The sequence below is a fragment of the Haliotis cracherodii genome, unplaced genomic scaffold (assembly GCF_022045235.1).
Source record: "Haliotis cracherodii isolate W230 unplaced genomic scaffold, xgHalCrac1.p SCAF_2, whole genome shotgun sequence".
Taxonomy (NCBI): Eukaryota; Metazoa; Mollusca; class Gastropoda; order Lepetellida; family Haliotidae; genus Haliotis; species Haliotis cracherodii.
Window position 1 is genome coordinate 69,564,340 of NW_027266275.1, and position 23,761 is coordinate 69,588,100.

General features: G+C 38.8%; 1 protein-coding gene across 2 annotated transcripts; it reads right to left on the bottom strand.

Moving 5' to 3' along the window:
- On the bottom strand, positions 1–23,511 carry LOC139468425 (troponin C-like). Of its 2 annotated transcripts, none has more exons than XM_071250383.1 (5): positions 23,346–23,511; positions 21,860–21,893; positions 7,028–7,171; positions 4,967–5,209; positions 1–2,252 (listed from the first exon to the last, which is right to left on the bottom strand). In XM_071250383.1, exons 1-5 carry the CDS (start codon positions 23,346–23,348, stop codon positions 2,224–2,226), a joined length of 453 nt encoding a protein of 150 aa, XP_071106484.1. In that variant the 5' UTR covers positions 23,349–23,511; the 3' UTR covers positions 1–2,223. The 2 variants fall into 2 exon arrangements, with proteins under 2 accessions (XP_071106484.1, XP_071106483.1); XM_071250382.1 differs by lacking the exon at positions 23,346–23,511 and adding an exon at positions 22,234–22,275.
- Between the last annotated feature and the right edge of the window lie 250 nt (positions 23,512–23,761).

The following is a 23,761-nucleotide window of genomic DNA, read 5'->3' on the forward strand; positions in this document are numbered from 1 at the left end:
AAAGGTAATATATAAAATTTATTCATATTATCAAAAACAAAAGAAATATACATGATGTGAGGATAAACTCAAACGTAAGCATAACCAAAGTGTGTGTCAGTCCGCAGTGGATGTAGCATGATACACTACCGCTGACTAGAACACACGGCCGTCGCTACATTACCGAAGTGTTAACGATGTGATGGATACAGTTAACTCACTAACTCAGAATACACGGAATGTGCGTTCTCAGCTGACTGTTCAAATGATATCTGAATTTTCATTTTGGGTAGTTTCTGTCCAAACCTCACCTTTTCTTAAACGCTTTGGTCCTGTGTACGTATCACAGAGAGGCACATCTCGGGTAAAATGCCCATAACGCATGCTATATGAAGGTATCAGGCGGTACGACGTACTTATATACTTAAAATGATGCTCATGTATTTAGTTGTTACATTACAGAACAATGTCGTGGTGTTCTCTTGACGGAGAAGTAGTTGTCGCCCTTGATATAGAAATGAATGGTCATCATTTTCTCAAATCCTTCTGGAAACGAATTTGGGATATTCTTTGAGGTTCTTGACTCAAATGGCTCCAAGCAATCAACAAACACACACCTGTATGTCTATGTATATTGTGCAGACTCAAGCAGTTGGCTATGTATCTACAATGGAATTGTTCACACTTTTCTACATAGGTCAAACAGTAAGCTTGGATCTATATAGCGATCTATCAACACTTCTACAATGTCATCTCCCTTTAACATCTTAACCACGGATTGCATGCCCAAAACCGACACAATGTGTTTGAATGGCATTTCGAGATTAAAATTGATATGGGTATGTCGAATTCTTTTTATATACAAATTTACGAGTGGTTTTAGCAATATTCCATATGTGGGCTCCAGCTATGGCTTCACATGTTGTACCCGGGTCTGGGACATGATGAACCAATGCTGCAACCACAAGGCTACCCCATTTGCCAATGTTCGTGTGAGGGATATTATAATGTTATACATGCCGAAATATATTACTTCACACCATGTTCGAGTAAAGAGAGTTTGCTCTTAAAAGTGATATTGTTTACTAAAGATATTAAAAGGAGATTTATTTCTATATCAAACACAGCAAATGCATAGAAACTCAGGATAAAGATTTATTTCGTATCAGATATTCACAGACAGATTATTATATATCGTTTATATATAGACATCAACCTGTTTTCTAATCTTCAAAGCTGCAAATCCTTTCCTTGAACTATTTGTGAACGGTCCTGGTGTCTTGGGTCAACACGGTACCAAGTTTAGAACATCTGGTAGAAATTGACATTTATAGCAGAATAGTAATGATATAAGTTGAATGAGGAAAGTGCTTTTAGTAAGTGCTGTGCATGTGTGTGTTTTTTCTGCCAATGAGATTTAGGACATTAAAGAAATAAAAAATTGTGGCGATTTCAGGCACAAAAAGCAAAGAAACCGACAAATAGAAATGAACTACATATTACACGACTAGCAACACCATACTGAATAAGTTCTGGAAGATACAAATATACAGACATGGTAATTAACACTTAACAGGTGGTAATTGATTGAAATTGACACAGATTGAAATATACATCACGCCAACAGAGGGTCTTAGAAAGGTACACATTATCGTTCATAAGTCGTTAGGGTGGTATGTTCGTCAGATTATCTATTGGGAGAATGTATATTGTTAGAAAACAGTTGACGTCAGTTTTGGAATAGACTTATTTATTACTGGAAACCGTTGAGCGGATAACGACCGATAGGGGGGCCTCCATCAAAGATGTTGAACCTTGGGCCTTTCATTTATCATTCATCAACGCATAGAATTCTGGAAACAACAGAAGAAAACAGATCAACAAGAAGTACTACAAAGCATGCTGGATAGCTATGTACATGAAGAGCAGCGCAAGACAACAGATGTAAGCGTGCGGTTAGTGCGCATGTGCAGTGCAGACGGAACAGGAAGACAAAATAATTTGTATGACGGGAAAAGGTCAAATGGTAATGGAAGCCCGCCTTGAAGGGGACTTGCGAATCGAATCAGGGAAAATGTGGGTCACGTGCAAATTCAGGCCTTTGCACGGGGGTGTTGACATTATGAAGTCTAATATCCACTGTTCCGCGGCTGTCAAAGATTGTTTTTAATAAATATTACTGCCGTTTGGAAGAAACATGATTGTGGCATAAGGTAACCAAAACCAGGTCTTGTATTGGCTCTTTCACGCAGATGTCATCAGGTTTTTGAATTCTGCAAAAGAAGATGAATAAAAAATATTGAATTCACAAAGTATGTATACAGGTGGAATTGTCCTTGTGATTTTGCATTTTAGATTTTGTTGTTGATTTAGTATTACTCTGAACAGTAACACGTTAATAGTGGGTCCAAGTTGAATTTACATTCAAATCACACACGTTCTATAAAATGTGTGGCATGTTGTTAGAGTTTATAGTTCAGGGTCGCGTACAAAGATGCTTATACACTAATATGTTTTAATAAAATCATCAAATAAAGTTATTTAAGATGCGATAACTCATATTTCTGTTTGATTTGGATGTAAACGGTAATTGTCAATATACAGTGGGATCCTTGTGTTCATTGTGAATGCCTCTGGAGTCGATGATCGGAAGTGGATCCTTAAGAGTTGAGGCTTTTATCAAGGGCATATAATTTGAATGTAAATGCAACGTGGACAGAGAAATACACAATATATGTATCACCTGTAAGCCAGAGGGGTAAATGGTCATAGAAAAAGCAAAAGGATAAACATTATGGGATATCATTTGATTAAAATCGGATCTTTCGAAAACACGGGGGGTGGGATTCCACGTCAAAGTCAATATCTTCATATTGGGCCATCAGTATATAAGTATGTGTTATTTGTTTAGTTAAAAAGATTGTAAAGATGCCAAAACCGATGCATATAAATTTGGTCACTTTAGAATACCAAAGGTGCTTATAAGGAGGATGCCAGGAACTGATAAGGAGATAACAATATCTGCTAAACTGTTTCTGCTCCTGTTCTGCTGAAAAGGATGACAGATCATTAAATCAAAATCAAACGTTATTCCTATTAATAAAATGCAATGTTTCTTAACCATTGGATATGCTGGTTAATTAAGACCAGAAACAGATCTAATTATCATATGTATGTAATGTAACATTGATTACAGTTCATAACATAGCGCATTCCGAAGTTTCCTATTCCGGTAGGCTGTCAAACACTTATATTCGAAAACAATTTCATTAGACTGAGATAAATGTACATTTTCGTTCATCCATTTCTTTCTTATTTTCTGCAAAATAAACAATTATCATAAATTGAATTTTGTGAATACATTGAGTTGCGGTAAATTTGTGAACATAAAACCAAAATTGCAATCTACCTTCGGCTTGAAAATACTTAATAAATTTCCCTGTTTGACATCGCACAGTTGTTATCAAAAATAGTGTTTATTACATATCCTTTGTCCATAGCGATTAAGTTGTAATGCATATGTTGAAACTACAAATTTGTAGCTCGCACGATGGTCATACATGAGTGTTTTTGACATTAGGTCAATAATATTTCTCTGAAAGAGGACAGTGTTTCCACGACATGGCAAAACAGATGCACGCCCCGCTCCCCCCTTTTTTAATGGAAACATTTCTCGAACATTTGTCTCCATAGAGACACAGCAGTACAACCACAACATCGTTACATGAAAGCCTGTGTAAGAAATGTGTGAGTGAACGCGGCTGCGAAGAGAAGTTCAGTAACATCCCTGATTGCTACCGTAAGGTGCGAAGAAGGACAGAAACAGCAATGTGATGAATGTAAGTTTTGTTTGTTTGTTTGTTGTTTAACGCCGCACTCGGCAATATTCCAGTTTCATGAGGGCGGTCTGTAAACATGCAAGTCTGGACCAGACAATCCAGTGATTGATATCATGAGCATCGATCCACGCATTTGGGATCGATGACATTTATCAACCACGTCAGCGAGCCTGACCACCCGATCCCGTTAGTCGCCTCTTACGACAAGCATAGTCGCCTATCAGGGCAAGCATAGGTTGCTGAAGGCCTATTCCACCCCGGATCTTAACGGGTCGATGAATGTAAGAAACTTACGTTATTAATCCTACTTCTACTGCAGGTATAACACATTTTCATTACGTTCTGTCCAACTAATCTGCTCGGCACCAGTTTTCAAAATGCCAATTTAACATATCCTCTTAACGCATCTTAAACAGAATATAGAGCGTTGTCACCTTGAACTTGAGATGTCACTAACTATCACGTATTTGGGTTTTAAAAGACAAAATACCTTCATAAGCGACAAAGGTAAATAACTTTTTACAATGACCTTAGCGAAACCTTCCCCAATGCATGTTGCCAGAAGGTCGTCTTCTACACAGGACCAAAACCTAGAGAGGTTACATACCACGTTCACGGATGGAATAATCATTACCTTTCAGAGCGTTATCAGACAGGGTGTTCGTGAGAATTGGCATAAGGGAATCTCCGACCTGCTCGTTACATTTGTTCCAAAACACATATTTTCCGTTCTTAAAATGAGAAGACAACCACGGGCGGCGGCAATAAATTTAAAAAACCAGACCAACCTAAACCTGTTTCTTACGGCTTGAATGACACGCAGTTTGTGTTTCTTTGTTTGTTGTTTAACGCCGCACTCCGCAATATTCCAGCTATATGACGGCGGTCTGTAAATAACCTTGTCTGGACCAGACAATCCAGTGATTAACATCACGAACATCGATCCACGCAATTGGATACGATGATGACATACATCAACCAAGTCAGCGAGCCTGACCATCTGATCCAGTCAATCGTCTCTTATGACAAGCATGAGTTGCTGAAGACCAATTCTAACCCGGATTTTCACAGGGTCCTAGTACATGTATGTATATATCACAGTGAAATACGACAACACTTCGAAACGAAGAATTCTACGATCCTGATACCTTCGTAGTCCACCGTTCCACTGCCGTCTGTGTCTGTCTCTGTGATCATGGCCTCAATTTCTTCATCGGTCAAGTCATCGCCTAAACTCTTAAGGATCCACTTCAGGTCATCGACTCCAATCGTTCCTTTGTGGTTCTTGTCTAATACACGGAAAGCATCTCGGAGTTCTCTCTCGTCTTCATCTTGCCTCAATTTTAATTCGAAAATCTGTTTAAATTGATCGAAATCGATAGCTCCCGTTGCTGAAAAATAATTACTCTCATTAATGTAAGGAGTCTCATTCCTTGGACACATCTTTAAATGCATAGTGTACATGCAGGTTAGCCTTACTGGTAATTGATTTTGTTTTTGTTTGTTTGTTTGTTTGTTTGTTGTTTAACGCCACACTCAACAATATTCCAGCTTTATGACAGCGGACTGTAAATAATCCGAGTTTGGACCAGACAATCCAGTGATTGATATCATGAGCATCGATCCACGCAATTGGAATACAATGACATGTATCAACCAAGTCGGCAAGTCTGACCACCCGATCCCATTGGTCGCGTCTTACGACAAGCATGGATTGCTGATGACCTATTCTCTTCCCGGATCTTCAAGGGTCTGCTGATAATGATTATTTCGTCTACTTACTTACCCTAAACTGTTTGTCTCTGTCTAATGTGAGGTAATTGGATACACAAAGTACTTTAATGTAATAATGACATTTTGAAGATGTCGTTTCAAATTCATCTTAAAGAGTTGTATGTGCTGTAGTGTTTGTTTCACTATACCTGTATAACTAGCATCTCTCGAGGGAATCTCGCTATACATAAATGTATGCAAATATTAAGTGTTTGCAAATATTGACGGAATTAATGCACTAAATTGGCGTCGTGTATTCAAAACATCAGTCTCGGTATTAAAAATCATCATAAGTTTCCATTTCCAGTTTTCTTCATTGGACCAGTATTTCTTACGACTATTGTGGCATTGAAAACAAAGAGAAAGACAGTAAGTGTTAACAGCGGGTTTAACGCCTCTTTGAACACTGTGTCAGTTATATCAGGAGTGAGTGAGTATAGTTTTACGCCGCTTTTAGCAATGTTCCAGCAATATCACGGCGGGGGGCAACTGAAATGGGCTTCACACATTGTACCCATGTCGGGAATCGAACCCGGGTCTTCGGCGTGACGAGCGAACGCTTTAACCACTAGGCTACCCGACCGCCCCAGTTATATCAGGGAGTGTGCGTCCTTGCGTGCATGCGCTTGCCGTCCGTGTTCACCCCTTTACTGAAATCCACGAGCATGTTATATAGTTTTCACAAGTCCAATGGGTGAACTTGGGATTCGAACCCAGGACGTGAGAATTCTAGCATCACTAAAGGACACGATATTCCACAGCTATTATGTATTTACGCCAACTGAGCCACCCCTCAACGTTGCATGTATATAGATATTATTAAAAACAGAACAGGCTTTATATTTTCTCTCATAATACATTACAATGATAGACAAAATGGCATAATAACATTCTAGATATTGATATGAACCAAAATATTTTGGTCATAAAACGGCATGTCAAGTTTATAAGGGTTGTAATGCAGGTCTTAGACGTATACCATTTTGGTATCACAAGAGTACATGGGTATGGTGCTGACAGACCAATGGCCATTATCATTAGGAATCTGGGATTTGAACCAACAATCGACGGATTTGGTTACAACTAAGGGGCGCAACTCTGCACAGTGAGTGAGTGTGGTTTTACGCCGCCTTTGGCAATATTCTAGCAATATCACGACGGGGACACCAGTAATGGGCTTCACACATTGTACCCATGTCGGGAATCGAACCCGGGCCTTGGCGTGTTGAGCGAATGCTTTAACCACTTGTCTACCTGACCACCCCCGACTCTGCACAGCGAATTAGACAAATGTATAAACAGTGCTCTGAAACCAGGAATCATAAAATTGTTGAATCCTGATACCAAACCAAGAACAGGAGACCCCACAAATGTTTTCACGGTCACCGGCCAGCATGTATGACGTAAACATCCGACATGACAATACCAATGCTCACCTTCCTCGTCCAGGTCATCCGTCCAGCCCTTCAACGTCTCTTCATCTACCTGAAGTCCTAGCCCTTTGAACACACTGCCAATGTCTTTCGTTGATACACTACCGCGACCTTTCTTGTCGAAGAGAGCGAATGTTTGTGCAGCATCTGGAAGACAGGAGTTGAAACGCATTAATTGAGGGATTGAGTGAGTTGGGGTCAACGCCTCTTTGACAATATTTCGATCATATCACCTCTTGTCAGCTAAATGTTGAAGGACATCTAAAGAGGTATTGGTTTTAGACTAGGCGATCCTATCCTTCGTTAATACGGGCCCCATTTGCACGAACAACGCAATACGCCCGGCATTTTGTGTATACTTATAAAAGTCTGCTTATCTCTATCTAATATCTAAGAAATGTCTCGGTTACAAAAATGTTGTTCAAACTATGGTTGCGTGGAACTATTTACATGATTTGGGGGATATTCATTTTCAAACTGAAAGTGAGGGGGCATATAATTTTTATTGGGAAAACTGTATTGTGTCTCAAATGAAATGAAATTGGTCAACGTCATCTTATCATGATGTAATGTTCATGAACCGTTGAACGAAACACAAAACACACAATTCTGGAAAAAAGGATCATTTAGTGGGATTTTATTCATCTACATTAGGTTGAATATTTACACCTACGTTAAAATAGACCTAGGTAAACTAAATGAAGCAATATGAAAATGTTTTCTCTCCATTCTGATTTGGTTACCGGAAACTGCTGATTGTGCAAGATTTTAGTATTTACTTTACCTCACGCGGTGCGTTGGTACCACATGTGTATCACATTATACAGTCTCACATGACGGAAGTACACACTCCGCCGCAATGGACGTTCTCGGGGAACAGTTCATGAAAGGAACATACAGACTAAGTAATATATACAGGGGCGTTCATATAATTACTTTCTGTAACTGAATCTTTTCACATATGAATATATTTTTCATGCATATTTACAAACCATGTGTTTCTGTTATTAATTGAACAGTGTGTAAAGCCGTTTTATTGTGTGTTTGTTCCGAATCACTATATTGTTTGTTTATTTATTTAGAAAAGTCTGGATCAGGCAATCTAGTGATTGATATTGCGACCAATCACGTTTCGATGACACGCACGCGGTCAACCAAGTCATCGAGTCTGGACAAACCATTCACTCGCCCCTCACGACTACCAATGGCTGCTGGGAACGTAGCTTAACTTGGAGTCCTCACGGGGTTACGGGCGACAAAGAAATTGAGTACATCAGAATGATAATATAAGTTGTTAGAGTGCAGTTAGGAATATTACAGCAACACCACGACTACCTGTAAATACACGATGACACACAGCAACACAAAAAGAGCTGTACGCATTGCAATCACCAGAGTATCTACAGTAGCCCCTTCCCACAAGTACGGGGCACAGGCGTCCCAAAGGTGAATTTTCTCCTGTATAACTACATGTGAGTTGTCTCACTGTCGTAAACGTGCATGAGACAATGTAACATTATACCACATGACATAAATACTACCTTCTTAAAAGTACAGGGGAATGGGTAGACTAAAATCTAGTCTCTGAAATGAACATATCGTACATAAAAACAGTTGTTCAGTTATCTTAATAAAAATATAATACAAAGGAGCCCAGTGACTCTCTTCATTTTCAGATACTGCAGTGATCTAGACTTGCCAAACACTATAGACTTGCATGGGCTGTATTTGATATATATTTGTATCAGGGTCTGTAAGACAGACTAGGGAATGGGATACACAATATATATATGGTTAACAAATTTACGCGTATTAACATCGCATCATCACAAGCAATGCATGTTCGAATACATGGTATGGAAAGAAATGCAAGTATCGTCTGTACATCTATGAGATGATGTGAAATGCGGTTTAACGTTGCGTTCAATATTATTGCACTTACATAGCGCGTGCATGCCAGTGTTGTAGTGCCAGCTCGCTGAGATACCATGCCGCAGTTTAACATAGAGCATGGCATATAATACTGACTCCGAGCCGACCAGTTCTTGTTTAATCCACGTAACGAGCGCGACGCAGGGTGACAACTTTTGTACCATATTTTCATATGACGCGGCCAGAGGATCGAACCACTGACCTTCCGAGCATTCGCCCTATCCACTAGACCACGGATGCAGTTATATACCTATGTGAGTGGTACTATGTGACATCGTCAATTGAGGCTTGTAATAAGTAATTACATGCAAGATTGATATTCTAATATTTAAGGGACTCCAAATACCTACTGGTCGGCACATCAACACAAGGCAATGTGTATTTAACTATCAGTTGGTAAAGTTAGTACACTCCTCCAGTTATACCTATCAACACTTTTCTTTGCAGAACATAAATATTGTTCCTCGGCAAATCTGTTCATACAATATGTTTCACATGTCTGTAACTGTCTATTGTGTACATGCAACCTCGCTTGTAACACACTTCAACCTATATACCATACTTCAAGACGATAACAAGAACTGTTTCCGTCAAGCTTCATCATTAAAACACTATCTTTATCCACCGTGGTAACCCAACAATCCGTTTCAATGCGGTATTAACAGCCTGTAACCAAGGTAACTGGTTTCCCAGCATATATATCTCTGGTTATTTTCGTCTCTGAGCACGCGAGGCATTTCCTCGAGGACTAATTCCCTGATAGAGACACAACCTCCTTATAAGGCCCCTGGTGTCAACATCTGGAAGCTTCCTGTGTCAAGGGACACAACTCCAAACTGGCCTTGGGTCAATATGCCCGGAAAGTAATCAAGCCCTTTTCTTCTTGCCAACACGTGGTTTCCATTATTTAACACAAGATGGGAGGTAGTGTGGCAAGGATGGTTTACATACACCGCGAATGTTCGTGATAAATATTATCTGGTGCCGGTTCATCTTTGCAAGACAAAAGCAACACCCCAATATTGAAGATGCAATCTTCATATTAACAGGCGAAGCAGCAGAACTGATAATACAGTTACATATGCCAGCGGTGGTATATCTCACACGCTGTTTACTAGCCTTGCGCCAAGGCTATACGGAATGATAAGTCCATGGGTGTTCAGTAATTCTGTCCTAAAATCGGCAAGTCAAGGAAGGACTTCAGTTTTTAATAGGGGCAACTTGTTCTTAATATTTATGTAATCTAGGAAATTGGGTTTAAAACTAATACTTTATTACTTGGAGACTTATGCGAGTCTAGCTGCTTCCCTACTACTTGGTGTGTGGGGAATCCTGGATCAGCTGCATGAGGTTAGCATGAGTGTATTGCTAGTGCCGGGCCAGGTATCACCGCCAGATTTAGCGCAACACATCTTGAGAGTCAACAAGCGCTGTGTATCACGGCATGGACTGGGTGCCCTCTCTATTACGCATAGTTCGTCGGTTATATCTTACACCAGTTTGATGCTTCACCATTTGAGCTTAGCAGCATCTTAACTTCAGACGATATCTATCACAAGATAAATATTGTCAAGAGTTGGATAAATGTTTTCATTAATATTTATATTTCCAATATCGAAAGGAAACTGTCATAAATGACACTTCAAAAACACAGATTAGTTGTAGGCTTACTTTCCTTCTGCATATATCTACAATCTACAAGTTACTTGATGTAACTGATATTGAGTGTCTACAACGTACAAGTTACTACATGTTACTAACCTCCCCTATCTACAGTCCACAAGTAACTACATGTTATTGACCTTGTATATCTACAACCTACAAGTTATGAAATGTTATTAACCTGGTATATCTACAACCTACAAGTTACTACATGTTACTAACCTTGAGTGTCTACAACCTACAAGTTACTACATGTTACTAACCTTGAGTGTCTACAACCTACAAGTTACTACATGTTCCTAACCTTGAGTGTTTACAACCTACAAGTTAATACATGTTATTAACCTGGTATATCTACAATCTACAAGTTACTAGATGTTACTGACCGTGTGTATCTATACAACCTACAAGTTACAATATGTCATTAACCTTGTGTATATCTACAACCTACAAGTTAATACATGTTACTTATCTTGTGTATCTACAACCTACAAGTTACTACATGTTATTGGCCTGGTATATCTACAACCTACAAGTTACTAGATTTTACTAACCTTGAGTGTCTATAACCTACAAGTTCCTACATGTTACTGACCTTGTGAATCTACAACCTACAAGTCACGACATGTTATTGACCTGGTACATCTACAACCTATTAGTTACTAAATTTTACTGACCTTGTGTATCTACAACCTACAAGGTTTTACATGTTACTGACCTTGAGTGTCTACAACCTACAATTATCTACATGTAATTGACCTGGTATATCTACAACCTACAAGTTACTAGATTTTACTGACCTTGTCAATCTACAACCTACAAGTCACGACATGTTATTGACCTCGTACATCTACAACCTACAAGTTACTAGATTTTACTGACCTTGTGAATCTACAACCTACAAGTTACTACATGTTATTGACCTGGCATATCTACAACCTACAAGTTACTAGATTTTACTGACCTTGTGAATCTGCAACCTACAAGTTACTAAATGTTATCAACCTGGTATATCTACAACCTACAAGTTACTAGATTTTACTAACCTTGAGTGTCTACAACCTACAAGTTACTACATGTTATTGACCTGGTACATCTACAACCTACAATTTACTAGATTTTACTAACCTTGAGTGTCTACAACCTACAAGTTACTACATGTTATTGACCTGGTACATCTACAACCTACAATGTACTAGATTTTACTAACCTTGAGTGTCTACAACCTACAAGTTACTACACATGTACATGTTATAAATCTTGTGTGTCTACATTCTACAAGCTACCACATGTTACTGACTGACTGTTACAACCTACAAGTATATCATATGCACAGAGTTGAGAACAGAATTCATGTTGATAAAATAATTGTTTTTGTCGTCGTGGAGAAATTCTTTCCACTATACAATGGCTGTCATCATACCGAATTGCTCAAATACGTGAATTAAAAACAACACAGAGTAGTAACAGCCTTACAGAATTCTCTCCACAAGCGGTGTGACTTGCTGTCTACGTTTCGCATGCTCTTTCTACGAATATTTGATAGAGCGTCATATCACTCTTGCTCAAAAGTTGTTAGATCAAGGTTGTAACATTCTGGGCCTCAATAAAGCTTTCAGACACTGTTATAGAGACGAGGATGACATTTCCAACTCATTAGTGCCAAAAATGATGCCAGATGCAATTCCACTTTTTGAGTTGTAATATATATTCACGTGTTTTTTATCAGGTGAACAATTGACTTGCCTTTGCATAATGTTTATGACCTGTGCCACCGGCGGGACAAGATACGCTCACCTTTTTGTGAACAACTGATATCATATCACTATTTGATAGTGAATCATAAACATATCTTGCCGTAAAAGGTGACTATGCTTGTCATAAGAGGCGACTAACGGGATCGAGTGGTCAGGCTCGCTGACTTGGTTGATGCATGTCATCGTATCCCAATTGCGTGGATCGATGCTCATGATATCAATCACTGGATTGTGCGGTCCAGACTCGATTATTTACAGACCGCCGTCATATAGCTGGAATATTGCTGAGTGCGGCGTAAAACAACAGACCAAAAAAACAAATCAAAAACATATGCAGATGATACAGTTAGAATCGTACTGTCGACTCTGTTTTAGACTAATAAAAGGGTTCCGCCGCTTCTTTTATTGTGTCCATGCCGATTCTATTTTGATATAAGCTAATGAACATTCATAGCCTCTACTGCGATCAAATAAATGCATTCCTATTTGAAACTTGATGATAAGTATAACATGGAATGTATCGATTGACATTCAACTGTCTTCTAGCTGTGTAAGCAACAAACCATCTGTCAAGTCAGACCAGAACAGTGTCGTGTGAAGCCGTTTTGTTGCATTGGGAGAGAGAAAGATATCACATTAAAACAACAGTCATTTTGACATTTCGCATGAGTGATGAAGAAAGCAAACAGTACATCATAACTTGAGTGAAGAACACAAAATAAATAAAAATAATAACACACGTGGTTATTCTCAACCCAATTCATCATCGGCGCGCTTTAAATCTTCAAACAAAATGAAAAGAATTTTATCTTAAGTGCGTCTAAAACATATCTATAATTAAGCTCCTGTTTATGTTGGAAAAAAATAGTTGAGCTCAAAACCTTTCAAATGATCTGAACCAAAGTCCCCTGGCACACCCCGAGCCCTGAAAATCAAATGTTTGTTCCCTAATTACCACCATGAATCTCCGTCTCAAGCCAAGCTGTCAAAGCCAAAGCTCTATATCTTCATACAACAGTCTAACAAAGATTCTAACAAGTATAGTCGTATCCATAAACATAAGTTACTTCTGACAATGAAGTATAACATACTAATGAAACAGTGTGTGTCCAAGGTCATGTAGGTGCATATACATGTATCTATACCACTGAGACGTGTTGCTTTGCGCATACACATTCATCACACATTCCACACTGTAAAACCATCACATACATCACGGCGGCCACCACTGGTTGCAGCGAGGTAGTCTGCAACGATTATCTTCTCGTACCCATGTTGAGCCTAATAAAGACCAATTTCAAACGATCCATCCTTTGCTTCTCTATCTGTCTACCCCTGCAGAATCACCAATGTGTTTTGGACTAAAGTACATGGCATAGAAAGAGCTTTATCTCTCACGCATATTTGACTTGTCATTGTATGGCACACGTCCAAATTAGCTTTCATCCTGGCAAGTTCAGATCGCTATTACAAATGCAAGGCGGTCTACTTTCTGAGGCTCTTGCCAATTACGATTTATACTCGTGGAATGAAACGTGGTGAAATACATGTAAAAGATCTGTTTGATTTGCATTGGCTGCTTCGATGGGTATTTTATCTTGTTAATTTGTTATATGATTGGTCTGTAAAAATACGTTTATCATGTCTGCTGACGGTATATCACGGGAAGGAGAAATTAGTGACGTGACCGGTGATGCTATTTTCCGAAATGCTTACTTCGTCACGTGAGGAAAAAAACAAAATACAAGAAAAACATAACAAGTACAAAAACAAGATCGATCTATCTGATCAAGCAGGTCATCGAGGCGGTGTGCAAAAGGCGTAAAATAAAAAGCCACATATCCACGCGTGTGTCTTATCGTTTACGTGTTTCTTCTTTTTTCGAACACTGCTGGCATTCATGAAGACATTGGCTGTCTCACAGGCGCCTATCTAGACAGAGATAACTTACATCCTCTGGTACAAACGTAACCTTGTAATGTACACGTAGCCGATGTGGATATAAGGCATTGCGTTTGTTGCACCATCCAAGCTATATAATATATTATTTTAAATATTAACATAACAATCGTTCCTCGTCTCGAGTCACGGGGAAAGGGACATCCAGACTGGGTTTATTATTTTATGAATAGTTGGAACATGTTTTTGCTTGTTTGGTTTTGTTTTTAATCCCAGTGCTCCATGTTGTATTTGCGCTCCTGATTTGAATTATCCAAGAAATGAGGAAATGAGATTTCATAATTTGAAATGCATCGTCACAAAATTGCATGTACTAAACTCTGAAACGATGTACGCGAGTGACAGTCAGTGGTAACACACACGCCATCAAATCCAGGGGTATTACTGCAATGTTTGAAAAAGGGGGTTCGTTTTTAAAGCATATGTTTTAGTTCTTACAACAAGTCCTTGACACAAGCGGATGTATTCTGGAGATGTACGTACATGCCATTTGGTTAACAATTTCACCTTGGATCAAGGTCTTCTTAGTAGTTAGTTTCCCTAGAAAAATAAAAACGTCATCCTTTTCATGCATTTCTGCCTTAATCTTGTACTTAATGTTGCTGGAAGTTCACAAATGTAAATATGTCATTAAACAAAATATTCTTATTGCCATTCATTTGAACATTGTAATTATTCAAAGTGTTTTCGAATGTATAAAACATAGACGGCAGGAAAAAGTCTCTATCATATCTCGCCTTTTAATGTTGGATTTGATGAATACTGTGGGTATTATTGGGAACACCCAAGGTTAGACTTGCTCAAATGTCTGAGGAAATAATTACTAGTTTAAACCATAATTCCTCGATTACAAGTTGTCCCGATGTCCAAACTTGCCTTTTATGAGAATATAATTACTACACCATCCATCATTCGGTACAGCCTGAGTGCAAGGCTGCCCATGCCTTGCCAGAGCCAAGTTAACATGAGGCGGTATATTTGGTCACAGTGCGTACCGTCATGTGTCATCGTAACACGAGTGTTAGGGTCGTTGCTCATGCAATAAGCAACATGTTTGTCGGATCAGGTCCCTTTGTCATTCAGCTAGGTCACACATTTTTACCTTCTGGCTCTTATGACAAGCATTGCGTATTTGGCACTTGTTCTTCGCCAGCCAATACCCACGTGGCAGACACATACATAATACAATTGGTTGGTTGGTCTGTTGTTTTACGCCGCACTCAGGAATATTCCAGCTATATGACGGGGGTCTGTAAATAATCGAGTCTGGACCACACAATCCGGTGATTGATATCCTGAGCATCGATCCACGCAATTGGGATCGATGACATTTATCAAACAAGTAAGCGAGCCTGACCACCCGATCCCGTTAGTCGCCTTTTACGACAAGCATAATCGCCTTTTACGGCAAGCATGAGTTGCTTAAGACCTATTCTACCCCGGATCTTCACGGGTCACAAACAACCTGCACGTCCCAAAGCGGGAGAGATCTGACAATCGGTTCCAGGAGAACAGATACAGGTAATCGAAGTGAGGATTGTGGGAATATGCGGGATGTACACACGTGTGCATAAAATTGACTTATCCGACATTGCCGAGGTCAGATTCGATTGAGGGAGTCATCATTATTTAAATACGGGTGAATATTTTTGTAGCTTGTACAATTTATCGTCATCCTTAAAGACGATGTTCATAATGTTGATGTCTCATATAAGAAATAAACGACTCGGTCGTTGTTTATCGTACAATAAAACACTGCAGGGAGAATTATTCACTCGGGGCTGTGCCCCACATGGCTTATTCTCCCTGCAGAGTTTTATTTACGATAAACAACTCCCACGCATGATTTGCCTAGTGGTGAAAGCGTTCGCTCGTCACGCCGAAGACCCGGGTTCGATTCCCGACATGGGTACAATGTGTGAAGCCCATTTCTGGTGTCCCCCGCCGTGATATTGCTGGAATATTGCTAAAAGCGGCGTAAAACCATATTCACTCACTCACTGTTTTGTTTCTTAAATACAATTTTCCATCGAAATAAGTACATCTGTACCTTTTATGCATGTTCATATAAATAGTGATTGCTAACATTCCCTATTTTAAAATGGCGATTGAGTAACTCACGATTTGACAGGAGTATTGCTACAAGCGGCGAAAACTCGCTCTTACAATATCCATGAAATTTAAAACCAAACATTGTCCTATTTCTGTTGAAATAATATTTCCCAACGTCCGACAATTCCGGCTACCAATGCCTGCATTACGCTGCAACAAGAACCAGCGTATTGTGAACTCTTGCCCCTCTAACATATGTAAGAATTCCGGTACGTTTAATCCCAGATGTCAAGGGGCAGAAGCTACCGCTAATAATACCTGTGATGCATATCCTGGAATGTCTGCCTTGCTAACTCTCTCAGGAATACATGAACAGCTGTGTAGCCAGAAAGTTATACTATTTACTTAGCGTATCTAGTGCTCGGTAAATACTCCCAAGGGTTTGGCCATACAGACTGCCAGATCCAACAGTTAAAGGTAGCACTGATATCTGGTTTAACAGATTTATATTTCCCGAGGAGATGTGTTTTATATATACTCCAGCAGACACAGTTTATCATGAAACTTACGTGAAGGATAATAAGAATACACGACATATAGACCTTGATGTCCTATTAATGAGAAGTAGGGATATATACACTGAAATTAAATTTATTACCGTTACGGCGTCCAGTTCAACTATTTACCACTTTGCTGAAAATCACTGGTTAAGTACTTAAGTCACTGGTTAAGTACTTAATAATGGTCAATCTGAAATTGAAAACCACAATCAATGTATCAATTTGAAAGATTAAACATTGAGTTTAACCCCTCGTTAGGAAAATTTGACTTTATCTCAAAGAACAATCTTTTGGTCTGTAGAATTTCCACTTTATCTGTAGACCCTGCGTGAACACAGACAAAGACACACACAGACACACACAGACACACACACACAGACACACACACACACACACACACACACTGCTGACAATGTTCCGAAGGATGTCATGTCATCGTGAAGTCAGTAGATGTGTAATACGTGCATTGCCACAAAACCCTTTACGAAGATTCAGTGGAACCATTTCAGGGCCTTTGTTTACTTTAACCTTTGACTTTACTCTACTTGTCACGTTTTGCTGACAATGAATGATTAAATGTTCTTTGACGTCACAGTCAGCAATAGTACCCACGTATTACAGTTGGATGTAACTAGAGATGATGTGTCCTGCAGAGAGATTACTGCATTGGGAAACATCTGTGTTCTGAGCAACTGCCTGCACATGCTAACAATGCTCCAAAAATGGGAACAGATTGTATGCTTCGGAAACAGACATATAGTATGACGCTTATATCCCCTTAAGGATAAAGAATACATTCATTTCAAAATTACCAACATCTTATCGAAACAAGCAGAATTGCAGTCTGCGTGGTATTTCATGACATTGCGTAATTACTATTAGGTTATTAGTTTTTAAGGGATAATATCTTTTCAAATATTTATTCTTGTTTTCATGAAGTGCAAGACAAAACAGATGTCTTGTCGTTTCAATTCTGGTATGATTTTCTTTGATAATGATATACATTTGAACGTTATAAAGGGGCTGTCATCTATTAAAGGGTCATGCAAAATGTTACTCGCATGGAACATGTTTCACCAATCTCCCCCACATCCACCCACCCATGATGAATTAGCTGTACTTGACACTGAATAAGAGTGGTAGCGTTCAGCTGCTTGTTACAAAATGCATATGCACATGGCGAGCAACTTGGGAGTTAACAGATTCGAATGAAACCATGTTATGGTTGACTTTGCATAATGACCTATGTATGCGTAAGATTTACTTGTTTACCGTTAGTTTAGAATGGCCAGTGAATTCCTGGCTCAGAATCAACTGCAACAACAACAGCGTGATGTCAATATAATAGTTTAACTCATAGGAGTGTCTCTAGTCCTGCACCATGACCGTGGAATATATTTATTTTATGAAAAAATAATAATCTAGAAATGCATTCAAAAGCAAGTCTAGCCAGCTCAAGCTAGCTCTATTCTGAAATCAGCATAGGGATTTTTTTTATTTTTAGAGTCAAGAAGGATATTGTGTAATATAAGATTTCAGAGACTAAATGTTAGTCTAGAGTGTCTCTTTAGACCCGCGTAAAGCTTCACACTGCAATGATTACCATCAAGCTCCAATAGTAACAATGGACGTTTGTTTTAAAGGAAAACAACCTCTGAAGAAACATGTTTCTTCAAGGCCAAACTTCAATACCAATAGGTCACTTTTGGTCCATTATGAGTGAGTGAGTGAGTGAGTGAGTGAGTATGGTTTTACGCCGCTTTTAGCTATATTCCAGCAATTTCACGGAGGGGGACACCAGAAATGGTCTTCACACATTGTACCCATGTCGGGAATAGAACCCGGGTCTTCGGCGTGACGAGCGAACGCTTTCACCACTAGGCTATCCGACCACCCCTGGTCCATTATGCGAACGGAACATTGAAGGTATTTACACCAGTTGTGTACAGCATACTGAAAAACTTGCGTAATATGCATCTCATTCAGAAACGACACATACTTCTATTTTTTCAGTCGTGTTGTTTCCATCCTACATTTACCCTAAAAATAATCTTTCAATTAAGATGACCATCTATGATATCTTAAGTATTTTCTTGCACTTACACAAAGTGTAAGAAGGATTTTTTCATAGGTTTCATACAGCAAAAATGTACCGAAGAAATCATCGCTACCTGTATTGTCGTCCTGTGAGGCCGGTCAGGCCTTTTGTACTGTGCTTTCAATTTTCTTTGTTTAATGAGCATGTAAAGGCAGCGTTTGTTTGGATTCGGGTTTGTTGTTTGGTAAATGGTATTGAAGATGGTTGATAAATTAATAATCTGCATATTCTCATTATCATGTTTGTTATGGGATTTTATCAGAATTGCGAAATGACAGAATGAATGCTAGAAATTAATCAAATCGTGTCAAAGTATGTTGTGCTGAATAAAACAAATATTTATGAATCTATTTGTAATGATTGCTTCTTAAAATTCAGTTTTCTTGTTCTAAATTCTAACATGTCCTTTTGTGTACGTAAGGGCAATTAACGGGTCAACACAAAGCGTTTGATGATTTGATTCTTTGAAAGGCATTAAAGTTACGTATTCATATTTACTTTATTGATATTGCTTGTAACCAAATATATTTTTGTTTAAAATAGAATTCGAAAATGTCATCATCATCATCATCATCATCATCATCATCATCATCATCCTTTTTATCAACATCATCCTTTTTATCAACATCATTCCCATTATTATTTACTGTTGATTAATGTATACGCTACGTCCATACTAACAATGCTTAGACAGTAACGGGTGGTAATTTGAAATACGCTAATACTACCCTTTTAGAGTAGAGGTGGGTAATTATAGGCGCTAACCAAACTTTGATCACACTATTACCTTTATTAAGGGGCTATCCGATTTGTGTATCTTAAAATAATAATAAAAAACATCCCTTTCAAAAGTTGAGTACTATATCCTCCATACGTCGTGTTTTAAGGACAAGGAACTGATATCTACAAAGATAGTCCATCTTTACTCCAAACATTTCAAGGTTTATGACTTACTATATAAGTTGATCCTGAAGTAAATATGGAACAGTACAGTTATGCGTTTTAGTATTTTATTGTGCTTCATTGCTTTTGTATTCACTTGTAAACTTACTTTTATTCATACATGATTATACTTATTAATTTCATGAATACTGATTTCTACCACTTTATGTCAAATTGCTCACCTGAAAGGATTATCCTCATGATAAGTATGAGAGTGTTTCCTGGTGACGGCTCTCTTTAAAAAACATGCAAATTTGATTACATTGCATATGTTCTTCAATGAAATGCAATAATCATGATCTATCTTATCTTTTCAACTGTTGTTGTTTTTGAAAAAACAACAACATAATAATTGAGTGTATCTGGTTTCCAAATTATTGGGAATATTGTTTTATATAATGAAGTAAGACTGAAACAGCCAAAGAAACTATTTTTTATGATAACGGTAACGGATATAAAAGCTATGTCATCAAGGAATTCATATGTACAATATCAATTACACAATAACACTGACATCATAAACACACAGCAAATATATCTCATTTACTGGAAGTTGCATAACTGTTATCATGCTTAGGGGTGCTACTTTCGAAGTCTGATTTTGAACAATGAACCATTTTCTGCACGATGACCGGCTGTGTATCAAATATCCAGCTTTACAATGAGGATATATTCCTACAAAGGGATCTGCACGGGCATCCGGATGTTCACAAAGGGCGATGTTATCAAGTGTCATGTCACTAAAGATCAGAGTGCGATTTGAATGGCTTCCTCAGCTCTGCGGGAGTTTGAAGACTTTGGATATGGAACTGATAGAGGAATGTTCTTACAGTTACATTCGGCAAAAGTGTTCGTTATTACGTATCACTGCAGTAGTTATGTTACACCAAGATTGTACTGTAAGATTGGTGCTTTTTTAGATTAACATTTACATTGCTTAACATTTCGTAAGATTTGCATTGCACAGGTGTAAAGTCAATGACATTTAATGAACCATGTGACCATAAATAGTTGTAGGGCCCGGAGACGCCCAAAACGAGAAAATTCCGGGGTTAAACTGTTATAAATACACCATCTTGATGTCTTAGTAACAATAAACATCTCATCACCACGTCTCATGACGATCGTTGGTTGTATTCTAAACTTAGAATGACTGATCAGGAGGATGGACTGCCCTTAAACTGCTCATGCACTCGGATCGCTTCAACCTGATAAGCCGTCTTCACTCGCATTGGGTGGAATCCATGTATTGGAACCAGTTTGAATACCATTCACGTGACTGTCACAAGACAGCACATTCCGACCGTACACGGAACAGGCAAGAATAAGTTGAAAATGTTTCTATTGTGTTTCACCAAATACAAGTGCATACTTAATTTGGTTTGAATAAATTCCAAAGAAATTCCAAATGGACGATTGTCGTAACACCGGCTTATGCCTACACAAATATACCTCATATCTATGCATTAACTGTTTCGTCTATGCGGAAATAATGATATGTCACTTCACCGCTGCCCAAGTAACAGAAGAAACGGACTCGGCTCATTTGATGTCGATCATGACGTTGCCTCTAACGAATACACTAACCCAGAGGCCACATACACATGTGGGTCATGAAAACACTCATGGTCATGGTGGCATTGTAACAAATATTTCATGATGCAAGGAAGAATCTTACATCAGTAAAGATGTAAATCTGAACGCTCTCAAAACAATAAATTTGAGTAATTCATTTCAAGATCTGGAACATACTAGAATAGTGGATTATTGGTAATGCATTATGTTAGTCATGTGTCGAATGCATGGGGCATTTTGTTGCGATGTTGGAAATATGAATTTGTACTCGGAATATCCAACCCTAACTATTACTCACCACTAAACTGTTTTTCGGTAACCTTGAATTCGGTCTGAAAAGTAAACATACACAATTATTTATTGGTGCAAAATAATTGACAGGGGGAACAACATAGAGCAAAGCACATTTAACCAGAAAGGTAAATCACACAATGAGAAAGATTAGGGTATGATCAATATACGTGTTTTGTATCAAAACGTCTGTTCCAAAACATTTCAATGCGTCAGAAAAAAATATCCAATAACCACTAACTGAAATAAATCTATGGCTTGGTTGAAATTCTTATTCACACAATTTGGTTATTCCTTTGAACAGTTATTCCTTTGTTATTAATGTGAATCACGAATGCTTGATTTTGAAGCCACTTTAACTGTATGTTTGGCTAAACCCACGTTCGTCTTATCCGAAGCTGAAGCCATGGAACATTCACAACCGTTCAGTTATACCACTAATATAACAGCTAGTTAAAGGTGTCTGAAACGTAATAGCAAGAGACGGGTCATTCTAAAAACATTCCACCTCCGTTTTGCTATCTCACGTGATGGCTTCCAGATGTGTTGCCATTAGTAATCTGTCCGAAACCGGAAATGTAGAGTCAGCATCTTTGATGATTCAACTTCGTAGATATATGCTATAAATAGACGCGGATCTAACGGCCCAGTAGACCGATGTTTATAAATATCTTCAACAAGTTATAAATAGTTGAGTGCCTAGCAAAACATCGTGTTGTTTTTCTTTGGCTTGAGTTGAAGAAAACAACACATGCGGTTGGTTGGTGCTTTGCACAGTTGAGCAGAACACAGGCAGCTAACGGGACTGGATGATTCTGTTTCTTAGATCGTGGTGCTTTGTAGAAAATACGGATATGAAGAAGCTGCTCTGAAGACTTCTGACTCATCGTTGATGATAAAGGAGAAGGAACATTAACACTGGTTCTTCGTACGGGCCGTTTTGCATTTATAAAGCCTCGGTTTAAATTTCACACAAATATATATCTACATCAAAATGTTTATGCTTTCACATTAACAACTTACTCTTTTTTCATGATATATATTTCTGCTTTTAATCACGAAAGTGTTTTTCAATACATCATCCGTTCGCCGGTACTATTCACAAACGACATATGCTTTTTGTATGGCGTAAGTTTGGTAATAAGTCGCACATTTGTTCCGATAACATACGGAAATGGGAATGGTAAAATGTCGGAGGTTATGTCTGCAGCGTGCAGCTGGAATCTACAGTTAGGTGGTAGCAATAAACAGGTACAGTACATCAAACAATACCTACAGGTGTAGCTTATGTAGCGCAAATCGGGGCTACTCTATTATGACCTGACATTAATGGAAGTATCAGCGAGGGTCTCGGTTCGACATTTTGCTGAGGTGGTTCTCGACTCCCAGAATGAATTCACATGTCTCCTGTGTCTGTGTAAACACCCTTCGGACAAGCAACACGCACATAGAATCAGGGGTTAAACGATGCAAAATGTTAGTTATCCACTCACCATTTTGGCTTTGAAATCTTTTACTGACTATCCCCCGATAACAATTTGCTCCAAAAAGACCTGGAACGGTAGCAAGCCGGAATAACAGGAATCTTCACTGCGCACGCTCCGTATGTAAAGCCGGCCTCGCTCTGAAATCTGATCCTTGCTCGTCTGTCGTACAACCGTCTTACCCTGCACCCTTTTACGGTATGTTTGCACGTGACTTGCTCGAGCTGTGTAATAATCGTCTGCTGCTTATATCGTCTGCTTGGGATGCACTCTGCGGCAGAAACCGAGGACCCCGCTGAGCTTTAGACAACGCTACTCCACTTGTAATATAGACAACGGAACGCAGTAGGGAGTTTGCCTGTGGGAGATTTGTCCATTTTCTGGGCTATTTTTGGACCGAGAGAACCTCGAACATACACACGCAT

Bases quoted from the DNA above. Each gene is read 5' to 3' on its own strand.
- LOC139468425 (XM_071250382.1), bottom strand. From the start codon at position 22,260: ATGGCTTCAGCTTCGGATAAGACGAAC. The intron at 21,894-22,233 runs GTGGGTTTAGCC...TTTACTTTTCAG, and splicing joins CAGCTTCGGATAAGACGAAC to ACCGAATTCAAGGTTACCGA. The intron at 2,253-4,966 runs GTATCAGGATCG...CTTCTTTTGCAG, and splicing joins TGGAACGGTGGACTACGAAG to AATTCAAAAACCTGATGACA.